This window comes from Sciurus carolinensis, chromosome 15, assembly GCF_902686445.1.
Source record: "Sciurus carolinensis chromosome 15, mSciCar1.2, whole genome shotgun sequence".
Taxonomy (NCBI): domain Eukaryota; kingdom Metazoa; phylum Chordata; class Mammalia; order Rodentia; family Sciuridae; genus Sciurus; species Sciurus carolinensis.
In genome coordinates, this window is record NC_062227.1 from 28,180,041 (window position 1) to 28,198,418 (window position 18,378).

An 18,378-nucleotide genomic window follows, 5' to 3' on the forward strand; every position below is an offset into this window, starting at 1 on the left:
TTTCTAAACTGTTTGGAAATTTAATTGATGCTCCCAAACTAGCATTTAAAATCTTTCTGCCTTAACAAATACATTATGAAATAAAGCAGCTGTGTGTTTGACAGGATTGGTTGTGTACAATTTCCCTGTGTGTGTGTGTTCGTGCGAGTGTGATAGGATGAGTTCTTCTAGACCACCTGGGTTTGATCACCATTTTCCTCCCTACTCAGATATCCCAAAGCCTCCTGGCAAAATCATCCCAAGCAGAAACACAGATACCTCAGTGGTGGTTTCTTGGGAGGAGTCCAAAGATGCCAAAGAGCTGGTCGGATACTACATCGAGTCAAGCATTGTTGGCTCTGGCAAGTGGGAACCCTGCAACAACAACCCTGTAAAGGGCTCACGGTAATAAAACCGGGTATTTTAAAGCCACTATGGGCCCAGACAGCAGCATACACATACAATGGAGGGAGATTAAAAAAGAGAAAAATACCACACATTTACTCTAAATATCCACATGCATTTAAAACAGAACATGACTAATGCAGTACATTTGGGAAGAAAAGTTTTGCTTGTGACATTAAACACTTAGAAATATAATGCTCAGCTCTTCTGAGAATTCATTTTATACCTCTTTTCGGATTTGTTTTATTCTTTCTTTTCCCCTCCTCCCTCTAGTTCAGGGCTTTAATAGGCAATGAGAGACCAGAATCCAAGGATCTAATAGGCTCTACCAAGCATAAATGAACAGAAAACGAACTATCACCATTTTACAAATTATAAGCATCACCATGGTTAAACCCTATGCTAAGCAGACATGAGAAGCAGCAACACAAGGACCTTCAGGATGCTTTGCCACCTCTTTGTCTCTGTTTTTAATTTTTTGTTGTTGCTTTCAACCAGCTTTGTAAACTGGTGGTGGATTCTGCACCCACACTCTGAGCTTCCTTTGATTTAGACCAGTCTGAGAGGGGGATCAGGCAGACTCCTTGGGCAGCTTCTTGTTTGGGCCTCTTCTAAGGCCAAGGATCCTCACAGGATGAATTGGATTTTTTTTTTTTTTTTTTTTTTTTTTTTTTTGTAGAAAATGAGAGAATGGGAGAAGGAAAAATGTTTTGTAAAAGATTCATTTCTTACAACAGAATGTCTGCGCTCTCCAGAATTTTCCTAGAGCTTTTCAGGAGCATTCACGAGTGTGGCAGAGTCTGCCTTTCTGCAAACACACCAGAGCTGCTGAAGGGTCATATCCACAATATCTCAGCACCCAGAACACTCAAGTGCTCAATAAATATTGGCAGAACCAAGCTGACCCTAAGCACTGAGAGGTTGGCTGCCTTTATAAATATTTGAACAAGCTAAAAGTAATAGAGTCATTAGCAGACCAGTTATTTCCTTTAGTTACAGTCCTTAGATGGATTTAAATATTACAGTGATTCATGAAACAGCTATTTATAGCCATAATAGCAATTGGAGAGTGAGGTTGTTGTATGTGTGAAACTGCCTGTGAATTCATATCTCATTATTGGATACTTACATCTAAATAGTAATTCTAGAAACCATTTTTCACTTTATTTTCAGATTCCAGGGTAATTACCAAGTATTTTTACCTTCTCTGTCAGGTAGGGAGACAGTCTCTGAGACAAGAAGCAGCCAATACGTCACAATCATGAGCATATGCCTGAAATAGCCATTAATAATAATATTAATGCCACCTATTATTTATTAAACACCTCATGTACACTAGCCCCTGTAACCATATCTTTTCTACTTTATGGCTAATCTTTACATGAAAATTATTATGCAGGTATTATTATCCCCATTATACTGATGAGCATTCAGGGAAAAACCAGGAGTCCTCATTTTTTGACAGAGTGAGTTTTAAAAATTGACTTAATTGCCTTCTTGTCCAAAGTTCACTACAGATCTTTCCTTCCTTTTGAAAAATGAATCATTTTCATAAATTCAGACCATTCAACTAAACTAGTAATCATCTTCCCTAATTTCCTCCTAGGAAAGTCTTTTTGAAACTTTCTTTTCCTTTTAGATTTACTTGTCATGGATTGGCAACTGGTCAGAGTTATATTTTCCGGGTCAGAGCCGTTAATGCAGCTGGACTTAGTGAATATTCCAAGGATTCAGAAGCTATTGAAGTCAAAGCTGCTATTGGTAAGTTCCTTATAAATAACTTGGTAGGGAAAAAATGAATTTTTCCAAATTATGAAAGAAGATATCTTTGCCTCCAGAAATCGTCTAAAGCTTCCCATACTGCTCCATGATTCCATCTTTAGATGATCATTTTCTTTGGCTTTAGGTGACATCTAACCTTCCATAGCTGTCATTTTCAGATCTTCATCACTTATCCAGATTCTGCACATCTGTAACCTTTTCATCTTCACAATTCCGCGTTTCCTCAGATATTTTCCATTCTGTGAAACTCCATTCTAACTTCATGCTCATCCTGGGACTGTGGAGGGCCATCCTGATTCTATGAAGCAGTTCATCACCCGTAACACAGATCATCTTGTACCTAAAAGCTATTTCATCTACAACAGAGCTTGGCTTTTTTTCACTAATAGTACACTAACATGCCTCTTACAAACCCTTCCAGAAGTCACATAAGGTGCTTGCTTAATCATGTTTCATTTCTGCTTGCAAAATAACCAACAGAATAAAACCAGTAATAAAATAATTATATGTAAGTGTGCGATGTACCTCCCAATTTTGGATACAGTAGGAAGGTACCCAGGTAGTCCAGATCAACAAAAATAAAATCTGTGATATGCTAACATATTAAAAAGAGATTGGGCTGGTGGTGTAGCTCAGTGGTAGAGTACATGCTTAGCATGCTCAAGGCCCTGGATTCAATTCCCAGCACCATCAAAAAAAAAAAATGTATATATATAGATATACATATATGTACATATATATATACACACGTGTATATATAAAGATCATTTAATGTCAGTTGTCTTCCATTATTATTACATATTACTTTCTAGTATTTCTTATAGATAATAGCAGGCATGTTTCTTTGAAGTTGGGAGGTACAGATCATTACTGTTGTAGTAATGGATATAATTCTGTTACAAAATCAGGATCTTTAATATTATGTCTCTTGCACACTTTATGACATTTTTTTCCTATTCTATTGAATAAGAGAGCTTATCTATCTCAAGAAATGTCGACGATTTGTTTTTTCTGTTTAAACTAAAAACGCTTTGAGTTCTGCAAATAGAACTGGTTCCTGTTCTGTGTCTGTGGTTTTTTGTTCTCATTTCTTCTTTTTCCAGAATATGGAGAAGTTGAAATGTTCCCTGGTGTACATTATGGGAAATGTGTGCTTTCCCTATTTCTTGTAAATCCAAGTGATTTCTGTCAGACCACGACGGTTCTTGCTCTGCTTGCAGTCCTAATGTTTCTTGTGTTTGTTCTGTTACCTACCAGCAACGTGGACTGTGTCCAAGCTCACGGCGTTTCTGTTGTTATCTGGCGATTGTAGGGGGAGGAGTGTCTCCAGATGTGTGGCCTGAACTGAGTGATGCGCCTGGTGGACTAACAGACTCCAGGGGGGCTGTGCATGGAGCCTCCCCACCAACCTTTCTGAAAGATGCTTTGCCCAGTAGCAAACCTAACAAACCTTCACCACCCAGTAGCCCTCAGAGCCTGGGCCAAACAGAAGTGAGTAAAGTAAGTGAAACAGTTCAGGAAGAGCTGCCCCCATCACCACAGAAGGCAGCTCCCAAGGGGCAAAGTAAGTCTGACCCCCAGAAAAAGAAGAAGGACCTCGTAGGTGAGAATTGAAAAGTCCAGCTGTTCCATCTGTCTCCATCAGTGTCCTCACCTCTCATTGTCTGGATCACATCCTTCATCATCTGTGTGCCCTTCCATCGGTGTCGATTCTGAATGTTATGTTTTCAGCTAGTCATTAGAAATACTTTCGTCTAAGGAGTTATAAAAGTAATCATAAAGAGGTTGGACTTTTATGCATTATTCATTGGTATTATTATTGGTATTATTGGTATTTATTATTGGTATTATTGGTATTTATTCAATGATAAAACGTTTAGAGGAATTTGGTTCTAGAGCCTTTTGTTGGCTTGCCAGGTAGACATACCTCTGGCTTCATTTTGCTAAGAGAGTTAGACCTAAGGTCAGGAAGGACTTGATAATCAGAGCCCATGTGAGATCCTTCAGAGTGCACATGTTCAGTACATGGAGAGGAAAAATTTACCAAGAAGTGACCAGGATTATAATTATTAACTTCTCTTGCTCTTTTTTTGTGGGGTGGAGGTACTAGGGATTGAACTCAGGGACACTCAACCACTGAGCCACATCCCCAGTCCTATTTTGTATTTTATTTAGAGACAGGGTCTCACTGAGTTACTTAGCGCCTTGCTTTTTGCTGAGGCTGACTTTGAACTCACGATCCTCCTGTCTCAGCCTCCCTAACTGCTGGGATTATAGGCATACGCCACTGCACCCATCCTGTTGCTCATCATAGGTTTACAACTGACTTGTCACGTTGTTTTTTAAATATTTGTTTTAGTTGCTGATGGACCTTTATTTTACGTAACTTTATGGGTTGCCTCACACATGCTAGGAATGTGCTATACCACTAAGCCACAACCCCAGCCTGACTATTCACATTTAATTCAAATCATCTTTGAGTTGTCATGAAAAGTTTAACTGGGTATTATACGTAGCACTATAGTCTGTGATATACGGCCCACACTCTCAGATTTCAGTAAGCTGACGATGACCTGATTAGGATATCTGATACCAATTCTTTACATATTCTAAGAGACAATGTTTTTCTTATTAAACAAAAGTGAAATGCTGAGTACATTTTTTTTTTTTTTTCGGTACTGAGGATCAAACCCAGGGCTTCGTGCTTGCAAGGCAAGCACTCTACCGACTGAGCTATCTCCCCAGCCCCTGAAATGCTGAGTATATGCTGATAAGTTTTAAAATGCCTCTTGTCTGTCTTCTCACTCTACCCTACCCAAACTTACATAACCTCCTCTATTTTTTAACATTTATTTATCCTTTTAATTCCAGAAAACAATAGAATTTTCACTTGAGAGTCCATAAGCACAAGTGCTCTGAAATAGAAAGGGAGAGAAAGCTTTTTATGAAGGCAGTTGGCAAATGGGGTAGGGGAAAACAAATGTATTTTATTTTAAAAATCTTAATTTTTCTGAGGATCTTATTCTTTTTGAATAAGAACCAGATTGTTTATCTCCTGTAATCCAAATAAATATTCATGGAATTATTTGCAATGCTATTGCATAGCTAGATGGATTTCTTTCTATCACCTCACCCTCTCTTTCTTCACAGAAAACTAATAAGCTCAGTAGTTGAGTGAAATGTTGATCAGCATAGCCATATAAATGCAGAATGACTTTTGAAATGTCCTTCAAATATTTTTCTAGCTAGGCACTAAGAAACACAGGGACAGCTGTATGATATTTTGTGCTGCATGAATGACATTCCAACATCAAGTTAAAAATGATGTGACAAGAGCTAGGGGTGTAGCTCAGTGGTAGAGCACTCACACGCCTAGCATATGTGAGGCCCTGGGTTCCATCCCCAGCAAAAACAAATTAAAAATTAAAAAAAAATAATAATGTGACAAAAAATTACTATATGCCAAGAGAAAGTCACATGGCAGATTGTGCCTTTTTAAAAAATATTTTTTAAAAGGTGGCATCTGTCTGAGCTCCAGAATAAAAATTTTTTCCTGAGTTCAGACAGAACCTATCTAATTATAAGGTCTCACCAGGGTAAGTGAGCCTGAATGGTGAAGTGCTAGCCATTTGGAAATATGTGGAAATTCTAAATAAGCCATTTGAGACAGAAATTGATATATACATTCCATTTTCCTCAGGAAGCAAATAAAAGCAAACCATAAAAAGAAGCAACAATATATACCTTAGGAAAATACTTCTTCTTATGGTAAAAAAAAAATCATTTTTCAGGATATTGTACCATTTTTAAATGTTTGGAATAATAATTGCTGAGCAGCTCTTACTGTGTGTCCATTTTCTTCTCATATGCTAAGTTGGATACCAAGTTACTGATCCATCAGACACTTTCATTTGATACTGCAAGGTCTAGTGCCTTCATACACGGCACCCATCAAATAATTTTAGTATGTACAGAATCACGCGGGCATTTCTCTCTTACTCATGAGCTACTCATATCACAACAGCGGCACCATCTCCACCTTATGACATCACTTGTCTTGAAAGTTTTCGTGACTCAATGGTTCTTGGATGGAAGCAACCAGATAAGACTGGAGGGGCAGAAATTACTGGCTATTATGTGAACTATCGTGAGGTGATTGGTGGGGTACCAGGCAAATGGAGAGAAGCCAACATCAAGGCTGTCAGTGATGAGGCATACAAGGTAAGCATGTGACCGTCATAGGGTGGCAGGCCCTATGAATGAGGATGTGCTTGCATGCACCCGGCACCTTGTAAAGGATTTGTGTCACTTCTTCACTGTCCATTGTCTGCATGGGCATGACTTTTATGAAAAATATACCTTGGTCCAAACAAGTAGTTTGGCTAACCAGGCAGAATTTATATTTTCTGATTCTTACACATAAACATAATTTCTCAGAATATTTACTATTAAATGCACACTTACTGTGAAAACTAACATTTCTTCCAAAACTTACAAAATATCTATAAGCAGTATATCACTAGCTTATAAATTTAATAAACCACCTATAAATTCTTTTGGATTCTCTCTATACATCGTCATTTTATCTGCAAATAATGATGGTTTATCTCATTCCCAAATTTTATTTCTTTTACTTTATTTTCTTACCTTACTTTACGCCTAGAGCCTCTAGCACCATGTTGAATAGAAATGGCGATATTGGCCATTCTAGATTTGATTCTTATTTTAAAAGTTTTCAAGCATTTCACCATACTTACTCTGTGTGCTAAACGTGTTTTGCAGACAGTATTACCCATTAAAGGAAGTTTCCTTCTATTACCAATTTGCCAAGAATGAATTTAAATTATTTTTTCAATTTTTTTTTCTGAGTCTATTAAGTCATCATATTTTCCTTTTCATTTTAATGTGGTATATTCTAGTAATTATCTAACCCTAGCTACTCCAGAAGGTGATGAGGAGGGTCACCAATTTGAGGCCAGCTCAGGCAGCTGAGCAAGACCCTGTCTCAAAATAAAAAATAAAAGGTCTGAGAATGTAAAGTGTCCCTGGGTTCAACCTCAGTACTGGAAACAAAACAAAATAACCTTGCAGATCTGGTATATGCCCCACTTGGACATGACATATACTCTTTTTATATATTCCCAGATTTTATTGTCAATATTATTCAGGTTTTTGCTTCCATGTTCTGAATGAGATTATCCTGAGACTAGAATTAATTTGATACTAATATCTGACAAGGACAGTATAGGCAGGGAAAATTGCAGATAATCTCACTTAGTTGAGATATAACTCACAAAAAAATTACTCACTTTAAATGTCATTTTACATATTTTGAAGTGACATTGTTAAATGCATGCAAAGTGACTGTTGTTAAGAATACATTTTGTCTTGAAGTCTGTATTTTCTGTTATTGTTGTAAATGCACTGGTTTTCTTTTGGTTGAAGTTTGCATGACATGCAACTTCATACTTTAACTTTCAATATTTCTATAACTTTTATATTTTTTATGTGTCTCTCATAAATAGCATACAGTTAGATTTTTTTCTCTGCATGACAGTCTTTGTCATTTAGAAATATTTAAAGTTACTACAGATTTTCTTAAAATCCTGGGTGTGCAGATGTAGTGTGGTGGTAGAATACATGCTCAAGGTCCTGAGTTTGATTCTCAGCCCTGCAAAAAGCAAAATATGATCTTTTATTTTGTACTTTCTATTTGTTCTTCCTGTTATATGTTTTATTACTCTTGTCTCAAAAGCATGGAGATCTTAGAATACTTTAACACATTTATCTCTTCCCAAGGTATATGCTATTGCATGTGTATGTCTTGTGTTCTTTTTAAAATCCAAATAGTATTGTAATTATTGTTTTAGAGATACAAATTTGTTTAAATTTGCCTACATTTTTAACCATCTTATTTGCTTTGAATATTTAATCTTTGACATTCCACCTGAGATTATTTTTTAAATATTTTTTTAGTTGTTGATGGACCTTTATTTTATTTATTTATATATATGTGGTGCTGAGACTCAAACCCAGTGCCTCATGCATGCTAGGCAAGTGCTCTACCACTGAGCCACAAACCCAGCCCTCCATCTAAGATTATTTCCTTTTGCCTCCAATAAATATTTTAGTATTTCCTTTAGTGAGATTATTCTGAAGCCAAATTCTTCATTTTTTTTAGCTGTTAAAATATTTTTATTTGTTATACATGACAATAGAGACAATTTTGACATATTTATACAAACATGGAAACTCTTCATTTCTGTTTGTTTGAAAGTATCTTTTCTCAAAATTATTTCTCCAAAATTATTTCTTCTAGGTAAAATTTCCATAATGGTAGCTATTTTCTTTTGATGCTTTAAGAGAGAATTTCATTATCTCCTGGCTAATTGTTGCCACTGACATGTCAACTCAGTTCATTTGCTCATTTGAGGATAACTTGTATTTTTTTAGAAAGTTTTTAATATTTTTGCTTTATTTTTTGTGTACTACACTTGAAATATTATCTGTCTGGCTGTAAGTTTTTAAAAATGTATCTGCCTAGGAATTTGGGGGGAGGATTTTTCAATCTGTGGATTGAATTTTTCAGAAACACGTCTTTAGAAAATTCTTTATCTCCTAAATATTGTTGCTACCCCATTTTCCTCTCTTCTCTCAAAACTTTAGTTAAACATATGTCTGATATTCTTGCTCTATCTTCCATGTCTATTAATCACTCTTCTCGCTTTCCCATCTTTGTATCTTTCTGTCATGTGGTCTGTATAATTTCTTCTGGCTTTCTTTCAGTTTACAAATTATCTTCCTTTGCGTTTGATTTTTCTGTTAAACACACTCTTTTTTTTTTTCTTGCTGCATTTTCCATTTTTTGCAGATCACATTTTACATATTCTATGGTGTACTTCCACAAACTTTTTTCACACCAACATATTCCATCATTTCTATTCTGCAAATGTTTTCACATTCATTATTTTGTCGTATACATTTACCCTTGCAGCAACTCAATTCCATCCAAAGGGAAATGGAAAATATTAGGTCACACAGTAAAGAGCAGACATATTAGAAGACCTTCAATATTGTAATTCCTAACTTAGAACTCATTTTTCATTTATACATGCACTAGTTTTCCATTGACACATAACAAATTACCACAAATATTGTGGCTTAAAACAACCTTTTTTTTTAATGTCACAGTGTCCATGAGTCAGGACTTTGGAATGGCTTAGCTGGGTCTTCCAACAGGGTTCTCACAAGGCTACAATCTGGGCCTACTAGCCTGCGTTCCTCTTCCATGTTTCTTCAGACCGTTGGCAGATTTCAGTTCCTTGAAGCTGTAGGGCTAAAGACTTGGACTCCACCAGGCTCCCCTTCTCCAAATGCAGGTCACTAGGCTGTTCACATGACATTTTCTTCTTACAGATCACCAGGACAAGCTTTGCTTCAGGAAGGACCCAAGCCCCATTTTAAAAGTTCTTAAATGATTAAATCGGGTCATCCAGGGTAATTCCTCTTTTGATTAACACAAAATCAACTGATTAAGAACCTCAATTCTTTCTGTAATATCCCTTCTTCTTTGTAATATGACATGACTCAATCACAAGGATTGCTACTCTCATACCTTTGCCGCATTCTGTGAGCTACGAGCAGGTCATGGGTTCATCTACACTCCAGGGAGGCTATTACAAAAAGGTGGTGACTCACGAAGGGCCACCCCAGGGTGTGTCCCACACAGGACAGGAGGTAAATAATTAAAACATTGAACAACTAGAATAGGACAAGGTCACCATGGAGTGTTCTGACACAGGAGGTAAATAAATAAAATGTTAAACCTCTAGAAAACACAATCCTGAAATATTCACTAACTGTGCTGTTGTTGTTGCAGATTAGCAACTTGAAGGAAAACATGGTATATCAGTTTCAAGTGGCAGCCATGAATATTGCGGGGCTAGGAGCACCCTCAGCCGTTAGTGAATGCTTTAAGTGTGAAGAGTGGACCATCGCTGTTCCAGGTAAACGGAAGACACCATGCCTTGGTTCTGGGGCTTGGAGTTTCTTGCAACAGAACCTACAACTTGGAACTTAATTGAAGTACTACATTTCAGAGAAAATAATTCTCTTGACCCCCTCATGTTACCTAAAACTTTTTAAATAATATTAAAAATGGATAACAATATAAAATTGAGAATAAAATTCCCAGAGCCCCCATATCTCAAACTGTACTTGGAGTAGATTGACAGAAGTATGCAATTGGAGTGCTAAGTAAGCATTTAAAAGAAATCAGCCTGTCATAGTGGTGCAAGCCTGTAATCCCAGCAGCTTGGGAGACTGAGGCAGGAGGATCAAGAGTTCAAAGCCATCCTCAAAAAAGCAAAGCACCAAGCAATTCAGTGAGACCTTGACCCTAAATAAAATACAAAATAGGGCTGGGGATATGACTCAGTGTTCGAGTGCCCCTGAGTTCAATCCCTGATACCCAAAAAAGAAATCGCAATCTGCTTTTGCTTCTTAAAGGCCATTAAAAGGCATCTGGGGGCTGGGGTTGTGGCTCAGTGGTAGAGCACTTGCCTAGCATGTGTGAGGCACTGGGTTCAATCCTCAGCACCACATTCAAAAAAAAAAATTAACAAAATAAAAGGTATTATGTCCATCTACAACTAAAAAAATTTTTTTTACGCATCCAGCTCATATTCCCACAACATAATTTCTCAAAAGCTTCTTGCATTCCCTCATTATGCATATTCCCAGTGCTCTGAAGCCTCTCATTTATCAACTTCCCAAATCTCTCTCAGACCCAGTCTGTGTGGCTTCTCCTCATTTTCTATCCTCCTCCCTTCTCCCAGCTCTTCCTTGTGTTATGTAAATAGATAGATGATATAACACACCTGCCTGGGACTTAAGTCTGGCTTCTCTCCACTTGGCCCTCTGCAGTGATTTCCTAAATCCCCCCCCACCTCTCAAATTTGGCTAGCAAATAATCTCCTTTGCAGGTGATCATAGGGAGGTAGCTGAAGTTGGGAGGAAAGAAAGCAGAAAGTAGGCAGACCAACTTACCTAGACTGATACCTCTTATAGAGCTATAAAACCGGGTAAGTTTAAACATTGAATACAAACCAATTTACTAAGCCATTAAGATTCAAACTAGCAACATTGATGTGTATGGTGCATGATTTTATTTTGTTTCGGATGGTACTGACTTCAAATGTCACAGGATGATTAAAATCTTCCCTCGGAGTTTGATATTCAGTATATTTAACCACTGGCATAGCATCAGAATAGACCATATTAGTGCCCCAGGCCACACGAGGGCATTCAGGGATGACAACCCTACTCCTGACCCTGCCTTCTTCCTCTACTTGAAACCCTGTGTCCTGGAAGAGCCAATACTGTTACCTTCACTCAGTGAGCACTCGTCTGCTTTGCTTCTCTTCCAAGTGTGAACAAAAAGTTTACAAGAGATACTCAAGAGAGGTTCAGGGGCCCACTCAACTCCAGCAGCTACAATAAGGCAAATAAACTTTCTTTTCTTGCACTCCCTTGAGACCTGTGGGTATTTAAGTTCTTTCTGCCACCTGCAGAAAAGTGAATCTATTTTCAAAGACTTGCAAGTTCTGAATAAAGCAAATGCAAAGGACTAAAGTCTTAGAAATTCTAAGCACGCCTGTGGAAAGTGTTTTGATAGAAAATGATGTAACTGATTTGAAAAAAAAAAAAGTTGTAGGATGAGCACTCCAAACAAGAAACAAATGAGGCAGTCCTCCACCTCCTGACAACCTGACTTAGCATTGGGCCAGCCATGCATGGAGAGAGTTTTTAAAGAAGATAGTAGGGCTGGGGGTCTAGCTCAGTTGGTAGCGTGCTTGCCTCGCAAGCATGAGGCCCTGGGTTCAATCCCCAGCACCGCAAAAAGAATGTTGTATCTTCTTTCCATTGTGCACATAAAGAAACCAAAATTCAAAATGAATGATGCATGAAAGGTCACACAGGTGGCAAGTGACAGAATTCAGACAGCAAAGTAGGTAGGCCTTCCTTTTCCTAGGCAAGAGGTGTTAGGAAGCAGAAGAACCTAGTTCCACTTCCATCAAGTAGGGACAGTGCTGCCTACTTGGATGCCTTACTGAGCTTTAAGGATGACACAAAACCAAGGTCATTAAAACCCTTTGCCAAATAGAATATGCCATGCCAGTGTAAGGTATATGGTGTAATATTTAACTATATTTCCATATAAGATATCACAAGACAAGATGATGCATATTTGAAACTGTTGAGCCAAGGTAAATGGTCAAACAAATACTGAACTATCGGTTGTAAAATGCCAAAGCATAACATGGTCTTGTGTTTATAGTTGCTTTTCAGGTGATTTTGATTGAATGATTAGAAATCAATTGCTATTTTTAAAAAAGAAAAGAAATAAGTATACCACCTGAGTAGCAGCTGGTGGTCATACAAAGATACTGGCAATCACATAGTACTTTGGACTCCCCACAAAATGCAAAGAGCATGTGCACTGGGTTCTCCCTTCAGAGAGATATCAAGTTACTTGGCTTCTGAACTTCCTCTTATGAGTGGAATGGAATGGAATGAATGGAATGAATGAAACAGTATTTAGCACGAGATTCTGGGCCCGTAGGATTGATTGTATTTTGTGTTGGTGCAACTTATTTTTATAAACCATAATCTGTCATTTATTTTTTTTATCCATTTGTGGAATTGCCCCCCAATGGTGGTTATTCCTTTTTCCTTTGAAAGGACAATTACTGTCTATATTTATATGCCATCAGATAGAGCTGCTTTCAGCTAGGCATGGTGGCACATACCAGTAATCCTAACAACTTGGGATGCTAAGGCAGGAGGATCACAGTTCAAGGCCAGCCTCAGCAACTAGTGAGACTCCATCTCAAAAAAGTAAAAGGGGCTGGGAATGTAGGTCTGTTGTAGAGTGCTCCTGGGTTCAATCACCAGTACCATGAAGGAAAAAATGTGCTTTCTTCCAACTATTTGAGATTGAGGGAAGTTTCTAGACTCTCACTCAAAAATAACCTAAAACTGAATCTGCAACTAAACTAACATGTTCTGATAAAAATGATTAACAGGTTCAAGGACAGCATGAAGGGAAGTTTAATTCAGGTTCCTATTGGCATGTTGATGTATCTTTACCCACCTGCCCTCCATGAAAGAATTTAATTGATGTAAACATTTATGGAAATTTGATATGAAATGACCACTAAATATCTATTTTCATGGGAATGATAGATTTAAAAAAAATTGAAACACCACCATCAGATTCAGCTTTAAGACCTTAAATGTAGTTGTAAATGTTTGCATATTTTAGTTCTCTTATCCACCTTATGATTTCTGTTCATTGCCTTCTCTCTTTCTCAGGACCACCACACAGTCTTAAGTACAGTGAAGTCAGGAAAAACTCGTTGGTTCTGCAGTGGAAGCCTCCTCTCCACTCCGGACGGACCCCGGTCACGGGTTACTTTGTGGACATTAAGGAGACCAAGGCCAAAGATGACCAGTGGCGAGGACTCAATGAGGCAGCCATTAAAAACAAATACCTGAAGGTATAGGGTGCTCAGAGATTTAGAGCATGTATTTATCCTCTAAAAAGGAAAAATGTTCTACTACTATTAACTTTATAATTGGGGGGTACCTCTCTGCTTTGGTTTATTTCAAATATTGGGCTCCTGGTAAGGTTCCTTTTGACAGTAGTTAGGATTGGGGAATTTTATGATGCTTGAAACAGTTTGGTGATATTTAAGCTGAATTCCTCAGCCTGGTTTTGAAAAATATCCATAAGCTCCTTCATCTCCCTCCTTTCCCTCTGTCCTTCCACATATCCCCTCACAGTCTGAAAACATCACTGCGTAATACCATCCTGGAAAGGTGAAGGGTGAAGGAAACTTTTATTTCTACCTCAAACTTTTTTTTCTTTCTTTCTTTCTTTCTTTTTTTTTTTTTTTCTTGTTTTTCTTTTTGAGGGTAGCTTTTCACTCTTTAGGAAGTTGTTTTATAGCGTTCACACCAGAACATGGTGACTGGGTTCTTTTGAGTCATACCCTGACTCACCACCTGCTGCCTCATGCTTCTGCTCTCCTGAGCTCTTGGAGATGAGCAGCAAGGTTTCACTCAGCTCTTGACCTTAGCCTTACCCTAACTGGAGTCATTGCCCTCTGGATTCCCCTAGAGTATCCTAACCAAACCAGTCCCTAACTCTGTCTGCCAAAGACTGTTGTGCTATAGCCACGGACTCACTCACTGGTGCCAGAAGTAAATCTCAAAAGAATGTTTCCTTCTGTTGTTGGCAGAGCACTTGAAGACCCCCAAATCTTCAGTAGGGCCTCAGAAACTATTGGGGAATATGATCCCATTGCTTATTGCTTACAACAAAGTGTGACTTCACCACAGTCATTCAGAAATTTGATTACTGCATTCACACCAAAAGAATTTAACCAGACATAGTTTTCCTTTCTCTTTGGTAATTACTGCCTGGTGAGATGAGGTGGTGAGAAGGGAGTAATGGGAGAGGGTGGGGGACATTGGATGGAAAAGGAAAGGGAATGTGGTTCCTTTGAAATTACAGAGAAGGGAAAAATTCAAGGAAAGGAGAGCAGATGTACATGGGTCATGTAGATTATGTATCTGTGGTACTGTTGGGGCAAGTGGTTCTCATCCCTGGAATGCTGGAAAGGTGGAGGCATGTTGCTGTCACACTAGACGCTAGAACGGGGACCTCCTTCCTGCATGTATTGCAGAAACCTGCCTCAGCCACGCACCACCTACACAGCAGGTGTGGATGTGTCAGACATCTGGCAGTTGACCTATTTTACCATAACGAGGAAGTGTTTCCATTCTTTTCTGGAAATTTGCAGCTTACTGGTATTTTTTTAAACGTAGGATTTTAAATATATCTAATGCTGTGCATTTAGCCTGTGCCTAAGTTCAAGTTCATTTACAGATGGAAATTCATTTCAAAAATCCATTCATTCCAGGGAAAGCTATCACTACATAAATAGTGACATTCTGTTGTCATCAGCCCAGTGAAATCAAATAGATTAAAAACCGAACAATTTAATGCATGACTCATTTAAACACACAGCCACAAATCCTTCATTTAATTGAATAAATGTATTCCAGCATTGTTTGATTTAAATTCTATTTGGGATATTGATCTCTATCACAGGATTAGAAGGAAATTATGCCCTCTGTGTGTAATAAATTTCTTCTTAAAATACAATATCACTTTTAAATGTCATGTGTTTTTAAAATAAAAAGATAATTTTTATAAAATATTAACAATATTATTAGTACTGGAATAGTACCATTACTGTTATAGTGCAAACCCCAAGAAAATTGCACAAAAAAATATGGTGGACTGTCATACAAAAATAAATTGTAAATGCAGTGCAGAATCCAAAGACAGAAATTGTAAATGAAGCACAAAACCCAAAGAAAGTCACAAAAAAATATGAAGCAGGTTCTCAGAAAAAAAAATCTTTTTGATGATTGAAAGCTTGAGGATTTAAAATTTTAATACACTATGATTATTCACAAATTACTTAAATTCACAATTATGTTAATGTCTGTTTAGTAAGAAATACCTATATTTGATTTACAGGGATGATTTTTGTTTTCATTTTTGTTTTTTTTTGTTCTAGTGCCTGCATATGCTTTTAAGCAAATGGAAAGTCTGTGTGACCCATGCTTTTAATTCTCCTCTCTTGCCAAGAATTTCATCTAAATTATTCTTGGAATATTTCAAAAGAGCAGGGGCAGCATATATGCTATTATGACCAGTCTGTATTTTGCCTTTTTGATCAAATAATGAGATGGCTAACTTGTTTAGAGAATACATATATTAGTTTCTGATGTTGGAAGTCATTTAATTATCTAAAGAAGGTAGATCATCAGAGTTGGAGGGGAAAGTCCCAACTATTGACAGCTGGTCCAGGCAGAAGATAGTCCAGAGTCAAGGCAGTGGCCTTGACTCAATTAGTCACAGGCAGAATCAACTCTAGAACACGCGTCCTGTGCCTTTGGCACTATGTTGACTAAATGGTTATTATAGAGGAAGAACACACCTGTTTAAATAATACAAAACACCCATTTTGCTGGGCTGGAGTTAAAGCTCAGTGGTAGAGCACTTACCTAGCATGTGTGAGGCACTGAGTTTGATCCTCAGCACCACATAAAAATAAATAAATAAAATAAAGGTATTGCTTCCATCAAAAATAAAAAATATTAAAGAACAAAAAATACCCATTGCTTTTACATCTGCTTTTTCCAGGTACAGGGCCTCAAGGAGGGTGTCAGCTATGTGTTCCGTGTCCGAGCCATCAACCAGGCTGGTGTTGGCAAGCCATCTGACCTCGCTGGCCCTGTTGTGGCAGAAACCCGTCCAGGTGGGCATTTACTTTTTCATTAAGAATTATCTTGTGTGGGGATGTAACTCAGTAGTTGCATGAGACCCTGGGTTCAATCCCCATTACTGCAAAGAAGGAAAAAGATCCATCTTCTCTGTGTAGGGTACTAACATTTATCCTAACTTTCTATTCTTTTCCTGATTTTCAACATCATCAGGGTGTGCTATCTAAGAAATTGAGATGTATGACCTTAGTGTATGACCATTTATTTCTTCATAGGCACCTTGGAACAGGGATGAATGGGGTTTGAAGTGTCCAGGGGCTTTTTGGTTCACCCCTAAGAACAGAGCAATTCAGGCCAGGGATGCAGCTCAATGGTACAGTACTTGCCACACATGTTCAAGGCCTTGGGTTCAGTCTCCAGCACTGCAAATAAAATAAAATAAATAACAGAAATTGTGAATCAAATTATGCCTTTTGGACTAACTCTTCCAAGCAAGAGTCCCTGGGAAATTGTTTCCATTATGTCCTGGCCATTATGTCCCATAAGATATGTCCAATTATAGGGCAAGCTGAAATGACCCAGTTAACTGGCACAATCCTTAAATGAACTGCAGCTATTAAGTTAAGCCAAGGGTCAGTAAACTTTCTGTGAAGGACCAGATAGTAAATATTTTTTTTTTGCTTTACAGATATATGATCTCTATCACAACTACTAGGCTCTGCTGTGGCATGAAAGCAGCCATAAATAATACATAAATTATGAGCATGACTGTATTCCCATAAAATTTATTATGTGCATGATGTTTATGCATTATATAATATCATGTATTTTATGCATTATAAAATTTGAATTCTATATAATGTTCCCATGCCTTGAAATATGACTCTTCCTTTTATTTTTTTCAACTGTTTAAAAAGATAAAAACCATTCTTAGCTTGTACATCATACAATAAGCAATAAGCCAGAATGAGCCCACAGGCCATCGTTTGCTGACCCATGGGTTAAACTAACAATGGTCCTGTCTGAATGATCTGCAGAGCTGAGACAACCCTTGACTTTCCAGACTCAGGAGATGCTGTGATTGGACAGGAGAAGACAGTCTTACCTTTATGTTGAGAACAAAGTTTATAATGCTCATTGCCCCTATAGTTTCATATCATTACATAATAATAACTATTTCCTTTTATCATTTGGTCTTATCATTTTTAAAGTTATGCATTTCAGTTCATTAAAGTTACATAAAAGAAAGCACTGAAAAGCAAAATAGGATTAAAAAATGCTAACCAGGACTGGGGTTGTGACTCAGTGGCACAGTACTTGCCTCCCATGTGTAAGGCACTGGGTTCGATTCTCAGCATCCCATGTAAATAAATAAATAAATAAATAAAGGTCCATCAACAACTGAATAGTTTTTTAAAAATGCTAACTAGTTATTATTGTTTATATTCATCCTAATTCAAGTGCTTTCAGTTTAATCTGTCCTTATTTTCAGAACTGAAATAGACAAGGAGCAGATACATAATACCTAATGCAATGTTTACTTTTCCCATGAGCAAAGAAAGTAAACAGAGGAAACTCTACTTTTACTACTTGTTACCAAAAAGTGTAAACAAAGTATACCCTTTCAGGAAGCATCTGCCTGTATCATCCCACTTCTACATAACTGTTTGCAGCTACTCTTAAAACTAGTTTGTAGATATGAGTCTGACAAAAGTGACTTTCTTTACAAAAGTGTGGCAGGTGTCTGGACAGACAAAGTGCCACACTGTGTGTAAGTAACCACTGCAAAATTGAGAAAGCAGAAGAATGCCAGGGCAGCTACACTGGGCTCAAGGAGATGTACAGACA

The 18,378-nt window shown here is 37.7% G+C and overlaps 1 protein-coding gene across 1 annotated transcript in view; it reads left to right on the forward strand.

Annotated features, from left to right (window-relative positions):
* Myom1 (myomesin 1) overlaps window positions 1-18,378 on the forward strand; it is a 132,110-nt gene that overhangs the window by 75,513 nt on the left and 38,219 nt on the right. The window contains exons 16-21 of the mRNA XM_047525880.1: window positions 210-384; window positions 2,024-2,145; window positions 6,191-6,387; window positions 10,046-10,172; window positions 13,543-13,727; window positions 16,451-16,565. Coding sequence (XP_047381836.1) covers window positions 210-384; window positions 2,024-2,145; window positions 6,191-6,387; window positions 10,046-10,172; window positions 13,543-13,727; window positions 16,451-16,565 — 921 coding nt within the window. The remainder of the gene's footprint in view (window positions 1-209; window positions 385-2,023; window positions 2,146-6,190; window positions 6,388-10,045; window positions 10,173-13,542; window positions 13,728-16,450; window positions 16,566-18,378) is intronic.